The sequence below is a fragment of the Podarcis vaucheri genome (assembly GCF_965113315.1).
Source record: "Podarcis vaucheri genome assembly, chromosome: 7".
Lineage (NCBI taxonomy): Eukaryota > Metazoa > Chordata > Lepidosauria > Squamata > Lacertidae > Podarcis > Podarcis vaucheri.
Genome location: NC_138765.1, coordinates 54,925,908 through 54,953,068, shown reverse-complemented (window position 1 = coordinate 54,953,068; position 27,161 = coordinate 54,925,908). Strand labels below are relative to the sequence as shown.

Below are 27,161 nucleotides of genomic sequence, written 5' to 3'. Positions count from 1 at the left end.
ATTTTTTTAAAAGATTATCATCAAGAGATGGTCACAAAGTCCTTTTTTTTAATTTCAACTTTTAATCTTGCTGTGTAGATTTTACATCTAAAAATATACCAAGAGGGACAATTTATACTTTCTTGGACCCTAGAACAAAGCAGAATAAACTTGTCAAGCAAACCAAACATTTATTAAAGGTTTCTCTTTCAATAGAGGGGTATTTTCTTCCCCATACACAGAAGCAGCGAGGTCACATGGAGATGAAGGAATGGTTTCAACATTTCAAGCCAGAACAGGAGTGGCGATCCCTGGAGTGCATTTATTTTTTCCATTCATTCTTTTCGTAGTCCCACTTGTTCGAGAAGCCGTCAATTGGGTTCACTCTCATATCTAACATTCTTTTGGTCTGCATAGCCTTCCACTCATCTGTGAAAGTGTGAGGGATTGGCCCAAAAACTGTAAATTGAAAAGCAAATTACAATAAGCTCATGACATCTCCAATTTGCCAACAGTAAGAAGTACATTCCATCCAAGCTTTCCCCAAGCCTAGAAATAATAGAACTTCTTTGCTTCCCAAAAGGAAGTTAACTCAGAGCAGGGGTTTCAAGTGCGTCTGTCACTGTTTTGTGGAACAGCATCCTAGAAGAGATACAGGCACCCTCCATTTGTATTTTCTGCAAACAACTGAATATTTTTTTGTTTCAACAAGCTTTTTCCTGCAGGATATGTTTTAAGTCTCTCTTCGGCTTTTTTTTGTACTGTTTTGAAAACTACTTTAGTTGTTTTTATTGTAAGTTTGTAAATTGTTTTGTGGCTTATGTGAAAGGAGATTCATAATCATAAATAAAAAGTATATGCACATCTGATGACTGCAAGTCATTTAGAGACTTTATATTTTAGCATCCAACTACCACTATCTGGCTTAAGACTTCTGAACAGAGACATAACGCTCTGTGTGAGTCAAAAGCTTGATGCTCTCTCGGTATTATCTGGCCCAGGTACATTTGAAAGCCACCTCTGCTCTGCCTTCAGAACTAAAACATGAAAACATCTCACAAACATCGTTCGGCTAGATAAATAAATAATAATAATAATAATAATAATAATAATAACAACAACAACAACAACAACAACAACAACAACAACAACAACAACAACAACAAATTTATATATCACCCTTCCTGGTTTAAAAACCGGGCTCAGGGCGGCTAACAGCAAATATAAAACACCGATTAAAATGTATTAAAACAGCATAAAATACAACATAAATGCAGCATCAATGTCAATAAAATTCTAAAATTCAGAGGTCATTGGGGGGGTGGAAACCCCAGTCAGTAGACATCAAATGATCACCAGGGCTAACTGACTAAGTTGGTCCTACTAGGGCCAGCAAGGAGACCAAGGAAGAGCTTAATTGTGGGGTCCCAGAAGGGTTTCTTCATAGAAAAGGAAAGAGAAAAGGGAATAAGGGATCAGGCTAATTCAAACTGAAGGCCAGGTGGAATAGCTCTGTCTTACAGACCCTGCGGAAGGAGATCAAGTCCTGCAGGGCCCTAGTCTCATGGGACAGAGCATTCCACCAGGTCGGAGTCGTCACTGAAAAAGCCCTGGCCCTGGTGGAGGACAGTCAAATCTAGTTTTATGTTAACAGATATTTGTTCCCAGAATTTACTGCATGGCAGCTGAGGTCCACCCAAGGCCTTCTGCTGCCCAAAGCAAAGGGCAAGATGTAGTGGAGGCTGTTGCCTATTGGAACCAACACTAGGTGGAGCCAGAGCTAATGACAGGTAGGCCACCCCTCGACTGGTTCTAAGAAAGCAGGCAAACTAAAGTTGGTTGGGCTGTGCCCCATTCACCCTAAGGGTCCTGCTTCCACTGACCATATGGCGCTCGCTCACTCACCCCCATTCCAAGTACCAAAGCTAACTAGACTAGCCACTGAATCTTACTTCCAACACTGGCAATGGAGCAGTGTCCTCCACACCTCAGGGAAGCAGCCTAGCTTAAAAGGCACAGGACAGGTTGTGTGGCACTCATGGCTCTCTCCTCCAACAGAGGCAGTGGCTGGTGGATCCAGAAGCAACAGGCAGAGAGATACCATTACTGCCCCCCTCAGTATCTGCTGCCTGAGGAAGTTACCTCTTTGGCCATTGATAGGGCTGGCCCCAGTAGCAGCCAGTGAGGACTGCACACAACAAACAGAAGGGAATTACTTTCTGTAAATTCAGTCACTGACACACCTGTCAAATGACTGTGGACAAATATCCCACGAAACCAATAATATGATTATGTGGGTGGCAGTATTAAGTTCTTAAAATCTGATTAGGGCGAACTTTGTCAGAACAGCAGGAGCAAATGCAGCTTGCTCCTTTGCCCTGCCTTAGCCAGGAACGCACTGATTATTTTGACAATACAGATTGAGACAAAAAACAGTTGAAGGTAATCCTACTTGGAGAATTAGTCTGATGCAGTACCATGCCTGTCTTCTAAAAACTGACTTCTACTTAATCACTACCGTATTTTTCGCTCTATAACACGCAGATTTTTTCTCCTAAAAAGGAAGGGGAAATGTCTGTGCGTGTTATGGAGCGAATGTGTGGTCCCTGGAGCCGAAAAATGAGGCAAAAATCAAACCGCGCTTCAGGGAGAAGGGAAGCCTGAAGAGAGGAAGTGGCAGCTTTCCTGCATTCTGCCTCAGGGTCTTACTGCCCGCCCTCTCTGTTTCGTTACTGTGTTTGCTCAAACGGAACAAAGAGCAGGGGAAGCCCCTCCCCTCCAGGCAAGAAGAGAGGAAAGCAGAGCGTCCGTCCTTCTATCCTCTCCCTGCTCCGGAGGAACAATGTTTGTGAAGGGAAGAGAGATTACAGGTTCGGCTTAAAATTCTGATTTGACTTCCTGCTTTTTGTTTTTGGAGACACACAGCATTCAAATATGCTTTCTTCCATTTAAAGAGGGAGAGAGAGAGCACACGCTGGCTGGCTTGTGTGGGTGGGTGGGGGGAAACTTTTGCCTTCCTTTCCTCACGTTATAGCCCTCTCCTGCATTCTTAGCCTTCTGTGTTTTTCCTTCCCTCCCCACTTAAAATGTGGTTACAAAGCATGGATCCACATGGATCCTCAGGATCTTTGCATTGGGTCACCCCAAATTCACCATCAGAGCACACAGCATGTCCATGGCTACAGCCTGCCCCCCCCCCAAAAAAAATCACGCACCCACTGTTGCCTGGGGCTGCAATGGTGCAAAAATGTGGTTACAAAGCATGGATCCACATGGATCCTCAGGATCTTTGCATTGGGTCAGCCAAAATTCACCATCAGAGCACATAGCATGTCCATGGCTACAGCCTGTCCCCCCCCAAAAAAAATCACGCACCCACTGTTGCCTGGGGCTGCAATGGTGCAAAAACGTGGTTACAAAGCATGGATCCAAATGGATTCTCAGGATCTTTGCATTGGGTCAGCCAAAATTCACCATCAGAGCACATAGCATGTCCATGGCTACAGCCTGTCCCCCCCCAAAAAAAAAAATCACGCACCCACTGTTGCCTGGGGCTGCAATGGTGCAAAAACGTGGTTAAAAAGTATGGGTCCACATGGATCCTCAGGATCTTTGCATTGGGTCAGCCAAAATTCACCATCAGAGCACATAGCATGTCCATGGCTACAGCCTGCCCCCCCAAAAAAAAAAATCACGCACCCACTGTTGCCTGGGGCTGCAATGGTGCAAAAACGTGGTTACAAAGCATGGATCCAAATGGATTCTCAGGATCTTTGCATTGGGTCAGCCAAAATTCACCATCAGAGCACATAGCATGTCCATGGCTACAGCCTGTCCCCCCCCAAAAAAAAAAATCACGCACCCACTGTTGCCTGGGGCTGCAATGGTGCAAAAACGTGGTTAAAAAGTATGGGTCCACATGGATCCTCAGGATCTTTGCATTGGGTCAGCCAAAATTCACCATCAGAGCACATAGCATGTCCATGGCTACAGCCTGCCCCCCCAAAAAAAAAAATCACGCACCCACTGTTGCCTGGGGCTGCAATGGTGCAAAAACGTGGTTACAAAGCATGGATCCACAGGGATTCTCAGGATTTTTGCATTGGGTCACCCCAAATTCACCATCAGATCACATGTCTGTGGCCACAGCATGAAGCACAAAAATGATACGTCCACTGTTTCATTCAGAATATTTTTTCCCTTGTTTTCCTCCTCTAAAAACGATGTGCGTGTTATGGTCAGGTGCGTGTTATAGAGCGAAAAATACGGTAATTTAATGTTATTTTATATACTGAACTTATATTCCATCCTTCCTCCCAAAGGAAGGAAACTGTAGGCTAGCCCTAGGTGCAAAAAGGATGAAAACCTATAGAAATGTTAATGAATTGTGCACAGTACCAAGTAGTTACTCTAATTCATTTACAGTGGTACCTTGATTTACGAACTTAATCCATTCCAGAAGTCCGTTCTCAAACCAAAGCGTTCTTAAACCAAGGCGTGCTTTCCCATAGCAGCAGGCGACTCAATTTACAAATGGAACACACTCAACAAGAAGCGGAGCATGTTCTGCTTCCAAGGCAAAGTTCACAAACCAAAACACCTACTTCCGGGTTTGTAGCATTCTTAATCCAAGTTGTTCATAAACTAAGCTGTTCTTAAACCAAGATACCACTGTATTTGTTTTAGAGTCAGTTTCACTGTTTAAGATACTACCCAAAAAACACCTTGTAATTATATCATCATTAGGCTTGATGTTTAAATATTTTGCAGTTCTAAAAATTTGTGCTATGTAATACCTGACTATTATTTGATCAAATCTTTTTTTCTGCACAGTCAGGTGCCTAACTCTTAATGGCAAACCAGATAGTCTCCAGGTAATTAAGGCAAGAAAGCTTAACAAATGTTTGGATCTATTGTTGCTTGAGACGGAAATAATTTATGTAGCTGAAATGCGAGCAGCTAAGCTAACAACTTTTGTGAAGTTATACACACCCCATCTTTTAAAAGGAAGTCTGGAAAATAAGCCATCTGAGGCCCTCTTGCCCCTATAAGCTTATTGGAGATGGGGATCAGCTACAGATCTACCTGAAGATAGACAGACACCCGAGATTTGCCTGTCCCTATTATGACAAAGATGAACACAATGTGTTTTTCTGCCCAGGGCCTCCCATATCCTGCTATAGATCCAAAGCCAAGAACCTGTGGCATGAAAAAGAGTGAATAGCCCCATACGCTGTTGTGCTGGCCATTAAGCTGCCTCAAGTACAGCCATCATATTATAAAAAAAGACAACTCTGAATTACCAAAGCAGCCTCCCAAGAGAAAACATGGATTTAGGTAAATTGCCAGAGCATAGCAATGATGCTCTTCAATGACTTAAAAGAGCCATATGTTGGCGCAAATACACCTGCAAGTGTAACTGCTTAGTTCTTCTATATTACCCAGTGCACATGCACACACACCTCTCTCCTTACTCTTGGGATCATAAGACATACACTTCTCACTTGAGACACCTTGCTACCTTAATGGTTAAGATGCTCCTTAAATGCCAACTACTTACCATACATCCTTTGCCAAATGACAACAAAAGCAGTGAGGCCTATAAAGAAGAGTGTCCCACCGAGAATAGTCTTCCATTCAGATGACCCCTTGTTCATTTCAGCAAAGGTCTCATTGAACTTGATGCGGTACACTGAAAGGTGGGGAGAAGAGAGGGTGCAATTGAGATGCTGAAGCTTAAAGTTAGCCAAGTCACCTTTGCCTGCCACCCTGCTTTCCCCTGTTCCACCACAGCCCACCGTAACCATAAATACTTACATGCAACCTTCTCAGCAGAAGAAAGGGCAGTCCATGATGCCTTCTCTTTCTCCTTCAGGGCCTTCTGCTCCGAAGAGAGACTTTTTGTAAACTGAACTTCAGGCAATGGAATATCCCGACGATCAGTGTAAGCTGGCAGGCTGAAATCTTCCGTTTTTGCAATACCTGTTTGGCAGGGAAAATAAGAGAAGTCTCACACAGATACAATCCCAGGAAGCTTGGAATGGCATAAACCAAACAAAGGTATCAGAGCAGAAGGGCACACACTAAAATTTGCACTGGGCAGTTTCATCTTTTAATTTCTCTTAAGAAAGGCAGAGACTTTAAATACAATGGATTTTTAGAGAGCCAGTGTGGTATAGTGGTTAAGAGCGGTAGATTCGTAATCTGGGGAACTGGATTCGCGTCTCCACTCCTCCACATGCAGCTGCTGGGTGACCGTGGGCTAGTCACCTTTCTCTGAAGTCTCTCAGCCCCACTCAACCCACAGAGTGTTTGTTGTGGGGGAGGAAGGGAAAGGAGAATGTTAGCCGCTTTGAGACTCCTTCGGGTAGTGATAAAGCGGGATATCAAATCCAAACTCCTCCTCCTCCTTCACACAAGAGGACCCACAAGAAAAATAAGTTAGTTCTGGAAGCATTATGTCATTATGATGGAATAGATGGGGGGCAGGGAACCTGTGGTGTTACTGGACTACAACTCTCATAATCCCTGACCATTGCCCATGATGGGGTTGTTGGGTTCTATTTCATATCAAGGTCACAGGTTCCTCATTCATGGATCAGACGATAGGCTGTAATAGGGCATGTGGCAGATTTAAAGCCATTCAGCTTTTCTCACTTGTATGGGAAAGTCACTATATGTCACTCTAATCTATTTTAAAGGAGCTGTTGTGATAATATACGCTGAAATGTACTAAATGTATGTGAACAGTTTTAGGATAATTAAGCTAAGATGACAGCCAGGATGGGGTAGTGGTTGAGAGTGTTGGATTAGGATCAGGGAGACCCAGGCTTACATTCCCACACAGCCATGACAGCCCACTGGGATAGTCTTGGGCCAGTCAATGTCACAGGATTATTGTAAAGATAAAACAGGGAAGGGGAAGACCGTTGTATGCCACCTTAAGCTCCTTCAAAGAGAGGTAGGGTGAAAATGTAATAGTAGGCCATCATTTTACCATGCCCATGGGCTCTCACACAGACTGAAGTGGAAATGGCCCGCTTGCCAAGAAGACTAAATGCCCGAGAAGCCAACATCCTGAAAGAGAAAAAGGTACAACGTTATATATCAGACTGAATCCAAAAAATACAATCTTCCTTCTGTGTTACAAGTACCATTGGCAGTTTCTTGCAAAACACTGTCCACATATCATTTCTTGCAGCATTGTCTTTCTTGCAAAATACAGTGCTGGAATCTCACAGCTCTAATGACCATGCAGCAAACCAAAATGTAGCCTACTGAGTAACATTTGGAGAAGATGCAGACTTAGGTTTTAAGGGCATAAGAATAGAAGGCACCAACAAGCAACAGACTCCCATCTCCTCTCACAAGAAAGGACTACCAACAGTTTCTGCATTCTACTAATCAACCTCTCACAAACAAAGAGCTGGAAGGGAAAATCTTCTACCCACAGGTGACACCAAAAAATCGGGGGAAGGGTGGTTACAGCTACAGAGTTAAAACTGAATGTAAGCTTCTGCACCGCATCCTCCTTTTTAATACAATCTGGGACAACAGATACCTGGGATTTTCCATGCTCTGCTTTCAATATGTTTGCACCAATTGCATATATACATTGCAAGAAGGGCAATAGGCATCCCACACATTTAATGGATAAACAAGCATAGGACTGCAGCCTAGTGTGTCTTCCCAACAGGTTGTCAAGTAGCCTGAAGGGGAAATGCAACTCTGTTCCAATTCATCTAACAAATAAATCATAATGATCTTGGTATCATCAATATCAGAAGCATGGAGGTGGTGATACAAGAGAGAGCATTTTCTGTGGTTGCTCCCATATTGTGGAATTCTCCCCCAACAGAAGATAGATTGGCTCCTTCCTTGGTATCATTCTTCTAGAAGGCTAAGACCTTCCTATTCAGACAGGTCATTGAAAACTAGGTGCAGACAATGACCACTTGGCTGCTATAAGGGCAATTGTTATTTCAATGCTGTTTTAAATTTGTTGTATTTAAGTTTGTTAACTATTGTTTTTAATTAGTTTTTGTTTCTTTGTATTTTGTAAGGATGTTTTTAATATGTTGTGAGCCGCCTTGAGTCCCAATTTGGGAGAAAGGTAGGATATAAATACTTTAAATAATAGTAATAAAACTTTTCATGCCATAGAGAAGCATTACCACTTGTTAATTGCTGTTATTAACAGGTTATGGGATATCTCCAGAGTTGACAGCCCAACTTCCCAAAAGGAAGGAACCCAAAATGTTTGTAACAACATTTTGTTACTTTCCAGAGTAGGGGTGAGGAACATGCAGCCCTCCAGTTGTTATGGGAAGACAACTCCAACTGCTCAAGCCTGCATGGCCAGTAGTCAGGGATAACAGGAGTTGCAGTTAAGCAGCATCTAGCTGGCCACAAGCACCCCACTCCTTTTCAACATATATACTCAGATGTAAACCCCACTGTACTCAACAGGCTAGTGGACACAGAAGCTTTCAGCACTGATTACTTCCACAAATAAGGCTCCATAATGCAGGATTTAGACACATGCATAAGGCTGGGCTATTAAGTCTTACTAAGTTCAGCAGGGCTTACATTCAGGGTATAGGTGTAAACAATGGCACTTTTACTTTCCTGCATCCTGTGCATGAGGCGGGACTAAAATGTTTCTGAATGTTTACCTGGAAGCAAGCCCCATTCAGATCGGCGGGGCTTATCCCCGAATAAGGGTTGGTCCATTAAACCCCAGTGGGTGAAATGGGGCTTACTCCCAGGTAAGCGTGCAAAGGGAGACATGTCTGCCTGCCCCTTCGTCTCTCCCAGGGCAACTACCAGCATCTTTTCCATTCTCCATCACCAACCCCAATCAGGATACCCCCTTCAACCGGGAAACCCCAATTAAGCAGGATGCCTTCCTTCTCCCCCTCCTCCCCGCAACTCCCCACTCCCGCCACAGGCCCTCCCCCTCACTCTTCTCCGTGGAGGCGGAGCCCCTCCCTCACCTGCCACCACAAACCCGAGGCAGCTCGTGTCCTCTAAACCCCGGAGAATGAGGACGGAAAGAGGGAAGGAGAGGGAAGCGGAAACGCAAGGCAGCATGGGATAGCGACGGAGCAAGCCTCCAAGAGGGCGGAAGTCCCTCCTCCCAGGCGGTGCCTAAAGCCTTCTGCCGCGAAGCATGACGGGATACGACGAAAGATATAGATATAGGAAAATGTAAAGTAACCAGGTATCGTTTACCCCATGGGGTGATTTCCGCGTTAACATCAAGAACATCCAGCTTCATTGAATTGACCTTCCAGAATGAAGAGAGAATCTTCTCTCTATCCACTTACTTCGCACCGTGAATAACCTTAGACACCTCTAAAAGTCGCTCCTTGTCTTTTCTACCCTAAACTACTAGTAGTCCAAAACTACTAGTAGTAGGTGAAGTCTGCTATAGAAAAAGGACAGAGAAATATAGAACTGTTGTTTACCTGTGATTGGGTAGCAATACTTTCTACCAAAAACTTCAAAAAAAAATTATTGGAAGAAGGAAAGGCAAAAAAGAAAAGAAGGAAAGGCAAAAAAAGGAACTTAGAACTTAGAAGGTGGTTTTCAGACAATTGTGTGTGTCACTCTTCATTTTTCCTATTTAGGAGGGGCAGGGAGAGTAAGTTTCCAAAGTGCCGTTCACAATAAATAAGACCTCAATTAGATGCATTGTTAACTGCTCTCTTTGCTTTACGGGGAGGGAGAGATATCCCGCCTAATAGTAATGTAGCTACGCTAAAGTACTTTATTTTCTCCACTTTACAGAGGAGTAACAGAGCAATCCTTAACAATGTCTACTCAGAAGCAAGTCTCCTTGAATTATGTGGGTCTTACTCCCAGGTAAGTGGCGTTAGGATTGCAACTCAAGTCTATTGCAGCAAAACAAAAGAGAGAGTGCAAAAAGTGTTGTAGCATCTTCAGATTAGTAGAAATTGTGCCATAAACTTTCGTGGACTAGAGCCCACCGTATCAGATGCACGCTTATGCCATAATAAAATTTGTTAGCTTTTTAGATTCCACCCAAAAAAAGACAGAGTTTTCCTCCTTTGTTTCCTCGGAATCTCTTGCCTGTTTTATCTCACATAAGACAGGGGAAAAACGGGAGAGGGCCGTCAAAAATAACCGAGCAACCTTGTTTGTAGACAATGGATCCGTAACTCTATGCGTTCCAAAAAAAAAGGAACAACTTTAGGTTGGCTTTTTCGCCGCGGGGTATGACGGGAGGTAAAGAAGGCGGAACTAGAGAAGACCATAGATATGAGTCTAGAAGGGCCTTCGCCACCCTTCCTATGTACTTCAGCTATGGGACTTGGAGAGGCTCCTTTCGCGACACTTTTGCGCCGCTCCCCCTCCTCCCCGTTCCCAGCTTTACGGTCGGTGCTTGGCGGCGGGCCCGTGGAGCCGGAAGCGGGCAGCGGCGGTGGTCGTGAGGGAGGCCGGAGCTGCCCCTGCCGAGCGGGGCCACATGAGGAGGAGGAAACAGCAGCGGCGACGGCTGTGCTGACTGAGGCGGGGGCCCGGCCAAGATGAAGCTGAGCACGCAGGCCTACTGCAAGATGGTGCTCCACGGCGCCAAGTACCCGCACTGCGCCGTCAACGGGCTCCTGGTGGCCGAGAAGCAGCCGCAGCACCAGCAGCAGCAGCGAGGCCGGGAGAGGGAGCCGACGGGGCCTCACCTGCCGGCGCACGCGCTCTTCGTGGACTGCATCCCGCTCTTCCATGGCAGCCTCGCCCTGGCGCCCATGCTGGAGGTGGCGCTCACGCTGGTGGGTGGGCCAGGGGGGCTGCCAAGCGGGTGGGGTGGGAGGCAGGAAACCGGCGTCGACAGTAAATTGAGCTAGGCAGATGAACCAATGGGTCTAACGCGGTATAAAGGCCTCACATTGTCATCATTCAGAACCACGAGGACTAGTGTCTTGCTTTGATTTTAGGGGAAGGACCCTAACCCTGTGGTCGAGCACCTGCTCTCCATGGAGAAAGTTCTTGGTTCAGTTTCCCAGGTAGGGGCTGGGAAAGACTCCTCCCCGTCTAAAACCTTAGATAGTCACTGCCAGTCAGTGAGCGCTGAGCTAAATGTAAGGCCACTTCCCATATTCTCATTTAAACCCTTTATTCACAACCATGAGGACTAGCGTCTTATATTGCTTTTAGGGGAAGTGTCTTAACTCCATGGTAGCGCATCTGCTTTACATGCAGGAGGTTTCTGGTGCAGTCCGCAGCAGCATCTCCAGGTAGGGGCTGGGAAAGCATACACTCCTGCCAGTCTGAAACCCTGGGGAGCCTGCTGCCAATCAGTGTAGACAGTACTAAGACTCAGTATAAAGCAGCTTCTTGTGTTTCTTTACTCCTCAATGGGAAACTGGTCCTTAACTTGTTTGCTGCTTTTTGGGAAGGCTTCCCTGTGGGTGAATAGAGCTTCTATGCCTTATAGTGAACATCAAATCCTCGCTTCATCTAGCTCAGTATTATCTCTCTGGCAGGGGACATTTCTAGCCTTACCTACAGACTTCAGGGATTGAACCTGGGACTTTCTGCATGTAAATCATGGGGTCTTCCACAGCCCTTCCCCTAAAAGTAAGGTTCTAGTTCTCATGGGTCTGAATGAAGGGTTAACATAGGAAGTTGTCAGTTGTACTGTGTCACTCCATTGGTTTCTCTACCTCAGTGCTGTTGACATTGTCTGGCTGGGAACACCAGGAATTAAGCCTGGGGCCTTGCTTCTATATGTGATAGTTGATTTACGGCCTTTCTTAACTGCTGAGGTAATATACTTATAAATGTCAGATTGAGGGAAGGGAGCAAACAGCAAAGCAGGGGGTCTGTTGCCTTAATTCATGGCAGATATGTCCGTTGAATGCTGTTGACTATAAGAACTAAATGGGGCCTCCCTGTCTGTAGGCAATATAGCTCAACGTGCCACATAATGGGACAGATGAGAAAGGCAACTGCTACCTCTGTACCTCAAAAAACCTATGGCTGGCCAATGTTGGAAACAGGATGCTGGCCTATATATAACCTCCCCGTGAAGAGGCCTTAGAAAGACAGCTGCTGGGGAGCTTCTTTTGGGCTTTCCTTAAACATCCACCCACCCACTATGAGAAATTGAGGGTGCGGTGCTAGATGAACTGTTATAATGACATCCCCTAACTGCCCTCCAGACTTTTGTATAACTCCCTCGAACTCTAGTTGGTCAGAATTTGGGGGTTGTGGGAGCTGTATTTCTAAACATCTGGAGGACACCAGGCTGGGGAAGGCTGCCTTCTACACAAATTCACAGATGATCAGGCAGCATACCTTTGGATATCACATGCATGCAGAGGACAAACAACAGAGGGGAGCTGATATGTGGCCTTCCCAGGGGCATCTGGCCACATCCCTTCAGCATGTTACCTGTTAATAACCCTTCCCATTGTCTAGCACAGAGGATATTATGCTTCCAAAGTTAGCACCTCTATACTTTTTTCATTGGTTTGTAGAAGTTGAACTTTCAGCAGTTACAGGACAGCAGGGGGGTTGAAAAGCTGCACCTGCCCAACGGTCCTTGGCAATGCAACTGCTAAATGTACAAAGGTCCTTGTGTTAAATATTTCACAGCATCACACCACAATACCTTGAAAGACCTTTTGTCTCAACATGTGTCTGCCTATACAGTGTACTAAGATCTTCAAAGGAGGCTTTTGTTTTTGAGCTCCCACCATCTAAGGGCAGTGGGTGACTATAGGAGAAAGGACCTACACAGTGATGGGAACCCAACTTTGGAATGCTAACATGGCATCCACCTTGATGACATTTTGGCACCAAATATCTTTTCATTTCCCCCAGCTTTTTCATCTTTAGTCTTTATCAACTTGGTGGCCTCCAGATATTTTTTTACTGTAGCTTACATCAACCCCTGGCAGCATGGCTGTGCTGGCTGGGGCTCATGAAAGTTGTAGTTGAAACATCTGAAGGGTGCCATGTCTGGGAAGGGCGATCTTCAGTTTTTGCAGTGCTTGCTGTTCATTTTAGTTTTGCTGGCTGATATTTTTTTAAACTGCTTTTTAACATGATGTTTTAATGTTCCTGTTCTAATTTTTTGTTGTGGTTTTAAAAAACTTTTTTGTAATTCACCCTGGGAATCTGTTGATGGGTGCACTATAAATCAAGCATTGAAAACAATAAACATTTTGGCCGCCTGGACAGTGCATAGCCTGTGATATCTTTTCAGATAATAACCAGTGTGTTCACAGCCCCTCTGATATCAGAGTAATTAAACCAAAAGCATCTAGAGGAGGCTGGGCAGCAATGGAATAAGTTGTGTTGCTGAGTACAAAGGTGAATGAAGAGCACCATGGACATTGAATTTTAAGGGCAGTGAATCACTTTGGTATACAGAGCATTGTGGCAGCGCTGACTTTTACCAAATGGAAATCTTTGCAAAATCAGCTTGTAGCTTTAATGGGAAATTGAAATAATTGCAGAATTCATGAAATGCTGCAAGTCCTCAAACAATCTAATTATGAAGAAATTGTATTTGTGCATTTTAAGCTGAGTTGGGATTTGTCAAACTTTAATCAATTAGCAAATCAATGTGGCATGCAAATATTGTTTGTGGCAGCTTTGACAAACGTAATCAAGGATAGTGCGAGATGTCTTAGAAAGCCAAGGTGCTTATCCATATTTGCCTAACTTTTTATTGTGCTGCCTTGTGGTTTTGTAAGTGGCATTCAGATGTAACAGCCTATTTGCTGATTGATAGTAGAAACGCCAGAAGATGAAATGTGTATATCAACTTGGGTCCAGCAGTCCTGGTTATTTATCCAGCCAAAAGCCACAAAGTGCAGTGCTGAGACCATCACTAGAAAGATTGAAGTCTAAAGGATAGGAGCAACCAAGCAGGTGCATGAAGGAGATACAGTATTGAGAGAAAGTGTAGAAAGCAGAAGTTCCCAGTGAAATATTTATTCTGTCCAAGGAAGAGTCTTTGCTCACATCCTGTCCTTTTAAGATTATTGTCAAGGTACAAGAATACTTAAGGAGTTGCAGAGTAGTAATAGAGAACTCAAAAAACCACACAAGGCCTTATTTTAAGGGAAGGTGATCCACATACCAAGTCCTCCCACCGCCCCATGCATAATGATAGGCTTACAAAGTTAAGGCCACAATGAACCAATCAACAAAGGATGAATTAACCACATGAGCCAAGCAGATATGCCACGGGAATAGGCTAAAATTGATTCCTCTGCCAAGCCAAGGGTCACTAGGCCAAGCTTGTTGATAGTTGGCCATTTGTTGGGAATAAAAATTGCCTCTGGCTGCCATGCACAGAACCCCAGCGAAAGCTGTCTGTGCATTTGTGTTAAGGCCACAAATAACTAAATGTACTTGTGGCAAATGAGACAGTTAACTCTTGGGAATTGCAAGGAGCAATTTGAGAACTACTTCCCAACTGTGCCTGGCCATCTGCAAAGGACATCTACTGAGCTGTCATGAGGAAACTTTATCACCTGGTAGGGCAATGCTTGTTTTAAGGCAGGTACACGTGCTTGGTGATGTGTACACATTGCCAATATAAAATAGCTTTCCTTACACTTAAGTAAATGTCATTACATTCAAATATGGAAAAATAGCTGTAGGACAAAGAACTGAACTTTGAGGTTCAGTTTGGGAAACAGCCGTCCTTGCAAGATTATGAAATAAATTACAGCTGGCACATGGACAGATCAAAAAAGATGACTTTACCCTGGTGTGGTTTAATTTATGCCAGTATTCCTAAAAATGACCCCACCTCCCATCAGCATTTGGCTCAGTCTGGTTGACCGAAATTAAAATGTAAACATAAATTTTTATTTTCACTTTGAACTGTGCTCCCACACTCATTAATGTTCAACACTTTAGATTGTTTCATTGGTAACATAAGAGGAAAAATGACTATTACTCATACTTAATCTAAGCACAACCACAAGGGCTCCTGATTAGGGGTTTAGCTATGCGATGTTGAATGTTATCTGTTACTCTGTTCTATCCTATTTCCCCTTTGACCACTAATAATGAAGCATATGTTGTAGATATTCCTGCAAATTTATTGTGCTATTTTTGTGATGTACAAATGACATGAGAAGACTTGGTCCATTTATTTGTATAATTTGTTATTCATATGATCATTGTTTATAAAACCCAATAAAGTGTTACTTTAAAAAACCCTGTTGCTAACAAGCCAGAGCAGAGCTGTCTCTCTCTGTTGCTCCCCTAAAATTGAATAGAAACTGAGCTTCCTATAGAATAGCAAAAGGAAAATTTCAGATCAGCTTCTTAATGTTTGCTGTGAGCAAGAATGTTTTATCCGGGTGTTTAGTTTTTAGTTAAAAGATCTCAACTTGCTGGCAATTAAAATGGCATCTATAAACCCTTGAAATGGGGGTTATGATTACTTCAGCAGTTGGCTCTTTAAGTATAACAATGCCAGCAAATGACAATTTAATGAAACACATAAATCCATGTCATTCTTTTAGAAGAGATTATTTGTGTAGCTTCGTTCTGCTTTTAGACAGTTTAATTCAGGGCTGTAATTATTCTGCTAACCATGAGATTGATGTGTTTTGCAGGAAGCTGGAATTCAGCATCCAAAATGTTCTGCAATCCACTTAATTCCCCCTCCCCCCATTTTTTTAAGATAGTAGTTGACAGCAAAAAGCACAATTGCTAGCTCGTTTTTCCACCTCCCAAAATCACTGGATTATCTTAATCAGTTACATTTATTGTGAGTAGCAAATATGGGGATATATTCAAAAGCCACTGAAACTGGGCCAAAATCTGATATGGATAAATGCAGCACTTTAAATCCTGCCTCATAACACCCAAGATGAATTTGCCCCTTTAATTCTCACTGGGTATTTTAACAAAGCTTTGTGGCAGATCAGATGATACATTAGGATAAAATGATATTATGCAAATATCTTCACTAATTAAAGTGACTGTTGCAGCAGGGGTGGAGGTTCAGAGTAGACACAATAGAATCTGCACCTTATCACCAATCGAGGATCATGTTGCTCTTCCTGCTATAGCCCACAGCCCTGGTTGCTGGGCAGTTTAAATGTGGGTCTTTTAGAGTGGGGCTGGTGACCAGTTTTCTCGCCCCTTCTCCCATGAGAATACTAGCAAGTCAAGAGTCCACCAGCCCTTCATTCTGCACAGAGAGTAGGGGACAAAAGAACAAGGATTCCCCTCCACTCTGACTTGTGCCGTCTGTCCTCTTCCCACCCCACCCCACCCCATGAAGTTTCTACGCACTTCCTAAGACCCCTCTCCGCTCATTCTGCCCCTTCACTTCCATGCTTAATGAAGTGACCAGAGGAAGGGCAAGATAGTCTCTCCCCTTCCTTATGCATACCTATGCTGTCATATTTTACTTCTCCATGAAAGTCCTTCTCTGGCTTGTCTTTTCCATGTGTCTGTCAACCAGGTCAGCCTTCAGGAATCCCAACTTATCTGTAAAGGAAAGGAATTGCTATGGCAGGCATATAGCACTTACAGTTAGAAAAAGCATTTCATGGTGTTTGTTTTGACCACTTTCAGCAGCCCCTAGTAGATCACTGTCTCCATGGCAGGCTGAGACCATGCGAATGTCTTACAGAAAAACACACAGTTAAATCCAGGACCAAAGCGGTAACTTTGAACCCAGATCTCCTGCATCCACTGCACTGATAGTTTGATAAAACCCTTTATATCTTTCTAAGTTCTACTCAATAGATCCTTTGAAATTAGTGGGCATGAGTAAATTAGGATATTTAATTTCAGTGTTTCTCCTCTGAGTAGAACTTGGAGACAGCTCATTGAGGTGGCTTTCCACAGCTTTATGAGAGAGTTGGGCTGATATCCAGGAGTCCCAAATTTGTCCCACCTACCCTGCAGATTGTCCATGGCCACCCAGTTCATATTTTGTACAATGGAAATAAAATGTTCCCTGTATTATAGAAGCCCGACTCGTGTTAACTAGAAGTCGGGCATTTAGTGTTGCAGATTCTGTGCAGTGGAACACTCCAGCAAAGATTCCTCAGGCATCGTCACATTTGAGTTTCAAGCTTCTCTTGAAGACTTATGCCAACAGGCCTTGGCAGTTGTTTATTTTATTTTATTAGCCAGTCACCTTAACCCCTTCATTTTTTAAAAAAATATGTTTCATGTTTTAATGCCACCATTGTATTCTATGATTTGGCATTATAGAAATTCTATCAATATAAATAACATGTTGTTGTTGTTTAGTCGTGTCCGACTCTTCGTGACCCCATAGACCAGAGCACGCCAGGCACTCCTGTCTTGCACTGCCTCCCGCAGTTTGGTCAGACTCATGTTTGTAGCTTCGAGAGCACTGTCCAACCATCTCGTCCTCTGTCGTCCCCTTCTTCTTGTGCCCTCCATCTTTCCCAACATCAGGGTCTTTTCCAGGGAGTCTTCTCTTCTCATGAGGTGGCCAAAGTATTGGAGCCTCAGCTTCAGGATCTGTCCTTCCAGTGAGCACTCAGGGCTGATTTCCTTAAGAATGGATACATTTGATCTTCTTGCAGTCCATGGGACTCTCAAGAGTCTCCTCCAGCACCATAATTCAAAAGCATCAATTCTTCGGTGATCAGCCTTCTTTATGGTCCAGCTCTCACTTCCATACATCACTCCTGGGAAAACCATGGCTTTATAACTATACGGACCTTTGTTGGTAAGGTGATGTCTCTGCTTTTTAAGATGTTGTCTAGGTTTGCCATCACCTTTCTCCCAAGGAGCAGGCGTCTTTTAATTTCGTGACTGCTGTCACCATCTGCAGTGATCATGGAGCCCAAGAAAGTAAAATCTCTCACTGCCTCAATTTCTTCCCCTTCTATTTGCCAGGAGGTGATGGGACCAGTGGCCATGGCCAGTTTCACCGGGGTAGGAGAGCAAGTTATATGTTGTATAGAACATAAATTTAAAGTTTTTAATGAAATGATTAACAGCAATAATGTTTCATTTGAGAAATAGATTTTTTACCTAGTACCCTGGCAGGCCAAAAGTTTTCATTTTGTCCTTGCAACAGCTCTCAAAAGGGAGGCATGTTTTCCCATGCTAATAGGTATAAAGTGGCGATATTTCAATCCACTAATTCACTAGCTAGCACCCCCTGCCCTCCAGTCTGTGTGACGTTAGCCAGTGCTTTGAGTTTTGAATGCTTACGGATTTTTTATTTATGTCCTCTTTCAGATTGATTCATGGTGCAAAGAGAATAGCTATGTAATAGCCGGGTACTATCAAGCTAATGAACGTCTGAAAGATGCCAGGTATGTTGCTGCAACCACCTTGCCACTGCAACCCATTCAAAAATGGACATGAGCCACATAAAGGGAGAGGGACTTGGAGAGAGAAAGAAAGAAAGAACCGAATCAAAGGCTAACTGTAGCAAAACACCTAGTAGCAAATTCTTCCTGTAGCTCTGTGCTTGTGGCCTTGCAAAACAATAATTCCCAGGGCTCCTTAAGGGGAAGCTATTACCATTGGTTTAGTTAAATGTGTAGGCCAGCTATCCCTGACCTGATGCTATGGGAATTGTAGTCCAGATTATCCAGAAGGCACCAGATTGGTTGCAAAAGTCTTATTTTAATTTATAGGCTTTGCTTAATGCCTGATGCAATGAGGCCCATATCCCATGTCTCTGTTACAAGAACAGGAGGTTGGCCAGGAGGAGTGAGCAAAATAGAGGACTGGCACTGCCCAGCCACCATCAGTTTATTTCAAATCTGGTTTAGTTTTAGACCAGGGTTAAGGAAACTGTTGCCCTCCAGATGTCATTGGACTCCTAGTCCAGTAAGTCCCAGCCAGTGTGGTGAGTGTTTTTCGGGATGAAGGGAGATGTTGTGCAACAACGTCTGTAGGGCCAGAGGTTCCCGATTCTTGCTTTAGGCCGTATAAAACGTTTCCTCTTGAGCACATCATCGGACATCTTATCATCTCTTCATTCAAGTGTTCCAATTTCATTATGATTGATTTGAAGAATTGCAAAATTGTAAGTAATTTGTGTGCTTTTTGTAGTCCAAACCAGGTTGCTGAAAAGGTTGCCTCCAGGATTGCAGAAGGCTTCAACGACACAGTCCTCATAATGGTACGTAATATCCTTCCCCTGGCTCCTCCACCCCCCGCTGCCTTTTTTCTTTTAGTGTACACTTCATGGCCATAGCTAATGACATCAATTGCTTAGATTACATTTTCTGAAATGTAAGTGCTTCAGTTATTTGCAAGTCTTGTAATACAACCCTCCCTAGCTACCATGAAGTCGCACCATCACGCTAAAGCAGTGTGCTTCAGAACTGTTTTCCAGAAAATCCTTCAGTTGCTCAAGTTTCTTCCATTTATTTAAAGTAAAACAAGAAGACGTAATGGTGAACAAAGCCCTATACTGTTTCTGACCTGGGTACTCTGATCACTCCCTTCTCTCTAAGAGATTGGGAACCACTACGTAGGGGATATGGTCTTTCTCTCTGGCCTTTGGGACTCTTCCAAGACATGCCCCTGCTCTGCACCCCCCTCAAATGTTTTTGCCTAGCTGGAAAATGTCCTTGAACTTTGCTTGCCTGGATGGAGACTAGAGAGAGGTGTCCTGAGAGTGAAGTAAGTAGCCTATTCTGCACAGGTAAAATTCATATTAATTGCCCCACTTTGGCCTCTGGCCCCACCTACTAGTGGCAGGTGGCCCTCAGAAGATTGCTTGGAAGAGAATGTGGCCCCTGGACTGAAAAAGGTTCCCACCCCTGCTCTACAACTATGTGCCTTTGTATTGAGATCACTGTCAGCAATGCTTTTTGAGGCCCTGGCTATTTGAGAACTAGCAACCAGCTATTGTTTTAGTGTGGATTGTTTTAATACTGTTTTATTGGCTGTCATCCTGATCATATTAATTGACTAATAGACTGAATTAATAATGATGATGCTTATTTCCTTGAAAGTTTGTTTCCCCATCACTATGGGATTTATACCTGCAGTGTATAGCTGCAGGGAAACTGTTGGATGTGTTCTAGATTGCACAATGTCACCATGGAGCCAATGGTTAACAGGCCTAAATTATGCCTTGCATTAAACAAGTGTGTGCCCTTAAAACATGCCCAAGTATCCTTTGCAACCTGCTAGGTGTCTGTGGCTGACCATCATGGATTGCTCAGCAGACAAAACAAGCTGGAAAGAGTTCCCTGAAGGTAGAAAGTTTGAAAACCACTACTTTAACAGGAGTTCGTTTCTAGTTTATTCTCCACATTTCCAACTTAATTTCAAGGGTCCATTTCCAGTGCATAAATTGTAAGGTTGTTCCAGTGTATGTGTCTAGGTGAGAATGCTTTTCTGAATAGGAAGCTCCCTTCTACAGATTCAGAGCATTGGTTAATCTACCTCACTGCTGTCTACACCGGGGTGGGGAATCTTTTTCGGCTCAAAAGCTGCATTTCCTCCTAAGTAACCTTCCAAGAGCCAGAGGCAAAAGTTGATGGAACAGCAGCTGTGAATTTTACCTTGTACAGTAGGCCTCTTTATCGTCCATCCAGACAAGCAAGAAGTATGATCTGCATTCAAGGAAGCATTCCAGTAAGGCAAAAACACTCAAGGAGGGTTCAGAGCAGGATTGGTGGAGGGTGTGGTTCAACAGGGTCTGTGGACTTGGGAGAGCCCTGACAACCAGGTAGAGAGGACAGGTGTTCCCCATACCTGGCCTACACTGGCTGGCAGTAGTTCTTCAGGGATTCAGGCAGGGGAACATTTCCCAGTTCTACTTGGAGCTGCCAGGGATTGAACCTAGGACCTTTTGCATGCAAAGCAGACATTCTGCCACTGAGCTTTCTGTTCCCTCTCTCTGTTCTGCATCAGGTGGATAATAGTAAATTTACAATGGAGTGCATAGAACCGACTGTTCACGTGTACGAACATCACGAAAACAAATGGAGATGCAAAGACCCGCACTTGTGAGTATTCATAGAACAGACCTTTGCTCCTAAGCAGCATTTACATTTTTATATTTAGTATATTTTACCTTGAAACGAAGCCTAAGTTTGGAATGCCTCCAAAATAAGCAGCTGGCTATGAGTATGAAACAGTCAATGCAAAAATATATAATGTACAATCAATACAAGCACACAGCAAATCCAAACAATGAATTAATTCAGACTTCTTCAGTCTGTGCTGGTTATCTGGGACTGATGGGACTTCTATTCTGAAACATCTGGAGGAGTCAGTTTGGGCAGCTGAATAAAGTAGTTTTTTGCTATTATCCCCAAACCAACTTGATAAATAAAGAACAAAATTTTAATGACCTAGATCCAGTGTTAACCTAATAAAATTTCCGATCTTCCTAATTGAATAATATTTCAAACTGTAAAGCCAACAAACTCAGAACAGCAACATAGTGTATGAAACCTATTGCCAAAGGAAATTGTTAGGCATGGAGGTGGGGCAGGGGGAAGAGAGGAAGGAGGGTTCAGATGTGAAACAACCAGAGTAGCATCCATTGGGAACTAATCACAGTCAGCTTTTGAAAGGTTTTCTGCTCTCGCCAGAGCTTTTCTAACATGAAGAAATAATGTGCAGGGCCTGCCCATGGTATGTGAAACAGTTTAAGGGTCATGCCTCTCTACGCCCCTGGCACTGGCCTTGTTAGGATGCAACACTAAGCTCTTGTTCAGCCTAGCCTGGTGCTCTCCAGATAGTAGAACTACCAGCTCCCATCAGCCAACACAGCCATGCTGGCAGTAGCCTGTTGGGAGTCATAGCCCAAAATGTCAGGGGAGCATCAGGCTGGAGAAGGTGCCACCAAGAGGAGCAGGAGGAGGCGATCAGAAGCTTTCACTGAAACAAGCCAGATTCATAAACCACAGTTTGAAGTTGCCCTCTTTTAATAAACCATTACTAAGACTGGCCACCGTTTGTCAAGGTTTGAACATAATTCTGTACTATGCCTAGTTAAAAACAGAAGCATAAGCTTTGTATCTCCCTGTGAATGAGATGGAAGAAGAGAAGGGAGAGGGAAGTGAAGTGAGCGAGTTCATCGATGCAACACTTAAGTCATAGATGTAGCACTGCATCTGAATAAGGTCTCTGTGTGAATTGTAGCTCTGTGAGGGCTGTCTAGCAGATACTTCAAACAGGTGCACCTCTCTTGTAACTCCCAGGTTTCCTCAGGGTGAGTCATTTTGACTGAAGTGGTTTTTGTTTTTGTTTTAGTTCGTAGTGTCGCTGACCCTCTGCTTGTCATTATGCATTGCTGATAGATTTTTCCTTTGCTTTCACTCCAGTGGACTAGGAGGCTGGTTGGTTCTTCCTGAGGACCATTAATTCTTTACTTTTTTCTTGCTTCCTAGTGATTACTGTGAAGACTGGTCAGAAGCCCAGAGGATCTCTGCCTCACTTCTGGACAGCCGGTCCTATGAAACACTAGTAGATTTTGATAATCATTTGGATGACATCCGGAATGATTGGACAAATCCAGAGATTAATAAAGCTGTCCTGCACCTCTGCTAGGGAGTCTCCCATTGACTTGATTTGTTGGCATTTCCACTGTGCTGAAGAAGAAACAAAAGGGGGAGATGAATACTTTTTGAATGTAAATAAAGTACTAAAACGGTTCCTTCAAGTGATGTGGAAAGCCAATGAGTGAGACACATCACTTGGGAGAGAGAGAGAAAAAGGATGTGTCACTATGCAGTCAAATCTTTTTAATGAGAATCCTTGAGGTTCCAACCGTAGTTTGCAGATTCCTCTGTGGACTCTTCTCCTCCTCTGCATAATACGTTGCTGTAATTCTCCAGCCGGGAACTAGATCCACTTATCCAAGCTATTCATATTAAAAAGTTTTGACTAACCTTTTATAACCTTTAGAGAGTAATTTTTAAAAGATTTAAGATTTATGAAATATCTTCCAGAGAGTTAATTGCTAGTTTTATTTTTTAAAGAATCAAATCTATAACTATAAGTGAAAATACGTGGCCAGTTTGAGAGCTGTTGTTCTAAGTGCTAACTGCTGGGTGTTGTGTGCCACCGTACTTGTTGCTATGACATGCTGCACAGGAAGAAAACAATAGCTTGACAAGCAATATACCCACCAGATGCTGCCAAGTTTCTCTGTCGTTCTGAGAATGCTGCAATTTTTCTGCCTATCAGACTCAAATGTAATGAGCCTGGTCGTTTTTCACCATGAGTGGTTTGCCCATTCCAAGGGCTCGTTGTGTCTTGAAGTGGTTTTAAAAAAAAAGTGAGTTGCAGGATTGTTCTTTGTTCTTGTTGTTTGTTTCAGGAGTGCTTCTCTTAACCTTGTGGTTAGAAGAACCTTGTAACTTCTGTACAAATGCACACCCATGTGGTATAAACAAGATTAAAACTATAAATTTCAGTTCCTCTCATTTTACTGACTACATTCAGACATAGTTATGAGCACAACAGCTTTTGGCCTCAGGCTCACCTTCTCCCTTCCTCCTACATGTTTTGCAGAAAACCATAGCTTCTGTTTTGTCTGGACCTGTCTAGGGATTCTGGTTTGCAGAAATCATAGTTTGCCAGGGATCAGACGAAACAGTGAACTGTGGTTTACTGTAAGCTTGCAAGAGAAGTTTTAATCTCCCCTCCCATGGAGAAAGGGAATGTGTGAGTCTGAAATTTGTCGTTGCATCTGACTGCAGCCATTTTGTGATGGTATACAGTAGTTGTATTTAAGAACTGCAGAAGTTAAAAATAATAATAGACACACAAATATGATGGAACGCAGTTCAAATCAAAGCTGTGTTGAAATGATTAGGAATTGCTCATGAACATGCCTGAAAGTCTTTTATGGGAGGCACTCCTGTTTGTTAACGTCCTTTATGTCATGCAAACAGTCTTTATAAAGTGAGTTTCAAACAGTTACACTTAGTACTGAGCCACTTTTGCCCATTCGGAAAAGGCTTGTAATATAATACTGTAGCATAAAAGAGTCTTAAAATGCTTACATGTGTCAGTTTAGGGTTTTTTCTTTTCTTTTTCTCTCTACATTTACCTCTTGATGGAGAAGGGGTACGGCATCTTCCTTGTCATTATTTTACATGTATTTTGTTTGTCTTTTCTATTCCTACGGACCCTGTATTAGCTTAACCTTTATTTATAACACATTCTACATTTTAAGCAGAAATGGTTTGAGGTTTTATGTTGGGAGAAAAAAATGTTTAGCTGACCACCTGCATTTCCTTGCTCCTCCTCCCCCCCCCATCACCTTGAAAATAAAACCAATGAAATAAGTATGGCTTTTGTAATGATTTGTGATTCCGAGTATGTAGTCCAGATGTGTCTCTTCTGACTGGGGCTGATGGGAGTCTTAACTGCAGCCAAAGGGCTACAGGTTCCCCACACCCAATGTGACAACTGTTACTAGAGCTAAATTTAACACCTAGTTGTTATAGCATGGAGGAATTCTCCTGGTTCTGAAATCTAGACTATACTGCTTTGGAAGGTAGAAGGCAGAACAGAGCCCGCAATATGAATGCATCATTATCTGAGGTGGCCGCTTTAAAAATTTCTGCTCTCAGGAAACAGCTTTCATTTCGCCCTAAACCTTGGCCTGGCATGCAGTTGGCTGGTCCCACCCTCCCTCTTTGTGTAATGATCTGAAGTCCTCTGATGATGCCAAATGATGAGTGTGTGTTGAGTGCAGTGCATAGAGGAGATTTTAATGTAGTGGCAACTTGCATTTTATTGTCAATTGGAAAACATTCTACAGATGGAGATATTGCTTGGCTTGCATTTAACTAACAGCTTTGCTGATATTCATGTTTAGGTTGATTGCTCACAAAAGAGCAGAAGGCGTGATGGGCCAATAGAGTCAAAGGCATAATGCAGGTTGCCTCTTCTCTCTGCTTTTCAAACCCTGTTAGCATTACCTTTATTTTCTGCTCGCAGGGGTTCCCACTAAGTGCACTGAAATACTGGCTTCCAAAGTTTGCTACACTCTGCTTCCTTCCCAGATATGTGGGCTTTATAATCACCTGGGCACATGAAAGCAGCATTGTGTGCTCTGCTAATGGCTTCTGAAAGGAAAGCATCATCTGACTTCTGGATTCTTATTATTTATTTGAAAGATTTATAACCTGCCCTTTCATTTGCATTGCTCAGAGCAGCTTACAACAATGATTAAAATGCAGGCCTACAGTTGAACAATATAAAAGGTGTTATGCTGTCTTCAGTGTAAGGTTTTCCCAGCTGGGGGATGGAGGTGGAAAGAGATCTTAAATATTTATTAAGGTAAAATTTACATTCATTGCTCTTCCCATTTTTGCCCCTGGCACTGCCAACCACTGCTATATGGCCCCTCAAAGGTTGCTCAGCAGGAAATATGGCCCTCGAGCTGGAAAAAAAGGTTCCCCAGCTTTGGTCTGATCAGACTGGCAGTGTCTCTCGATTAAGTTTTCAGACAGGAGTCTTTCCCTATCTTATCTGGAGTTGTCTGGGACAGCACACAAAATGCTATAGCCACTAATTTATGGCCCTTCCAGGTGAACAATCACAGTGGCAGTGAGTGAATAGATCAAGGCACTTTCCCAAAATCCGTAGGAGCGGCCTTCAACTCCAACTGAAGTCCCAGCACTTGCGAAGTCACAGGAACTCATTAGGAAAGTCGTAATGCATCATTGATCCACTCTCCCCCATAATGCTAGTTTGTAAAAAGCTGTGGTCGTCCACTGATTAATTGAACAGAATATGCCCAGGCACGCAGCCTTTGCAAACTCAATGAATCATTCAGACTCCAGCCTCTGCATTACCCGAGAGAACGAGGAATGTGTTGATTTCCTGGGAAATGCTTTGGCTTGATAAGGATGATGGAGGAGGAGGTCATACCCCCCCAGACACTCAAGTATTTGTGTTTTGCTTTATTTAGTCATATCTTGGGGATCTGAAGCTCACTCACTAGGATGTCTTTTTGTTTAGGAGCTGCTGCCGTTTCTTTCTGGCAGGGATCCCAGCTACATGGGAGGCAGGGTGCGTGTAACAGCTGAGGCTCCCCTGCCACCAAGATGCAGTAACAGTGGAAAGTTTCGCCTGCTGACATTTCTCTTCTGTCACGCACCTGTTCAGAGCCACAAGGGACCAGAGTAGGTCTTACATAGCAACCATATTTTTGTGAGCTTTAGGGGCATCTAATGTTCCTAATTATCTGAGCAGGACCGTTCCAGCTTGCTGTCGTTGCAGAGTGACGGTGGAGTGGCTTCTGCTTATTCATTCACAGGCCTAAAGCTGCCCCATATCAAAAAAAACTTGGGGAAAGAACCAGCCTTGCCTTTGTAAAACAAAGCTCTTTCCTAGCACGCCTGTGTTTATTCAACGTATTAAAAGCTACCAGATTCTTTTTACTGATCATTGGGGGAATTATTAAATAAATGTTACTACTATCCCGCAGAACCCTGTGCTTCCTTTCCACCTCTGTTTTTGGATCTCCAAAGCAATTGTCGGCTCCAGTAAACTCCATGCAAAACCCACATTAAAATAATAAAATGCCACTTTAAAATAAGGTACAGATTAGAACATAGTAAGAGCCCAGCTGGACCAAGTCAAAGACCCACCTAGTTCAACATCCTGTTCTCACAGGGGCAAACTAGATGCCTCTGGGAAGCCAGTGAGCAGAGTATGAGTGCAATAGCACTGTCCTGCTCATGTTCCCCACCTGCTGCTATTCAGAGGCATACTCCCTCCGACACTGGAAGTAGGACACAGCCATCATGGCTTGTAGCTGTTGATAGCCTTATCCTCAATGCATTTCTCTAATCCTCTTTTTAAAAGCATCCATCCTGTGGTAGTGAATTCTGTAGTTTAACTATTCACACTGTGAATAAGGTACCGGTACATACTTTTATCTGTCCTGATAAAAGTTTAGCTTCTTTGGATGGCATGGCTAAAATAAACTTAGTCCTCACAAGCCCAGTGAAGAATTTACTTCCTAAAGGTTAGAAGGTAGCCACTGGTGTGAGTCTCAAGGGGAAGAGCATATCACATAGGGGAGCCACCACCAAAAAAGGCCCTGCTTCTTGTGCCTGCCATGAACCATCACATCCATGGAGTGTGATTCTCAGTTATTTGCCATAAGGTCCCAGGGCAGAAAGTTATTTGAAAAAAAAACCATTAAACAATCACAATTGCAAAAAAGAGTAAAACAATAACCA

General features: G+C 43.4%; 2 protein-coding genes across 2 annotated transcripts; one reads left to right on the top strand and one right to left on the bottom strand.

The window, feature by feature from the left end:
- Positions 1-150: 150 nt before the first annotated feature.
- On the bottom strand, positions 151-9,130 carry COX4I1 (cytochrome c oxidase subunit 4I1). The gene is made up of 5 exons (XM_082233033.1): positions 8,976-9,130; positions 6,977-7,056; positions 5,797-5,961; positions 5,540-5,671; positions 151-438 (listed from the first exon to the last, which is right to left on the bottom strand). Exons 2-5 carry the CDS (start codon positions 7,053-7,055, stop codon positions 302-304), a joined length of 513 nt encoding a protein of 170 aa, XP_082089159.1. The 5' UTR covers position 7,056; positions 8,976-9,130; the 3' UTR covers positions 151-301.
- Positions 9,131-10,364: 1,234 nt separating this feature from the next.
- EMC8 (ER membrane protein complex subunit 8) lies at positions 10,365-23,710 on the top strand. Its single transcript, XM_082233027.1, has 5 exons — positions 10,365-10,772; positions 18,214-18,290; positions 19,039-19,108; positions 20,857-20,951; positions 22,344-23,710. Exons 1-5 carry the CDS (start codon positions 10,533-10,535, stop codon positions 22,501-22,503), a joined length of 642 nt encoding a protein of 213 aa, XP_082089153.1. The 5' UTR covers positions 10,365-10,532; the 3' UTR covers positions 22,504-23,710.
- The last annotated feature ends 3,451 nt before the right edge of the window (positions 23,711-27,161 follow it).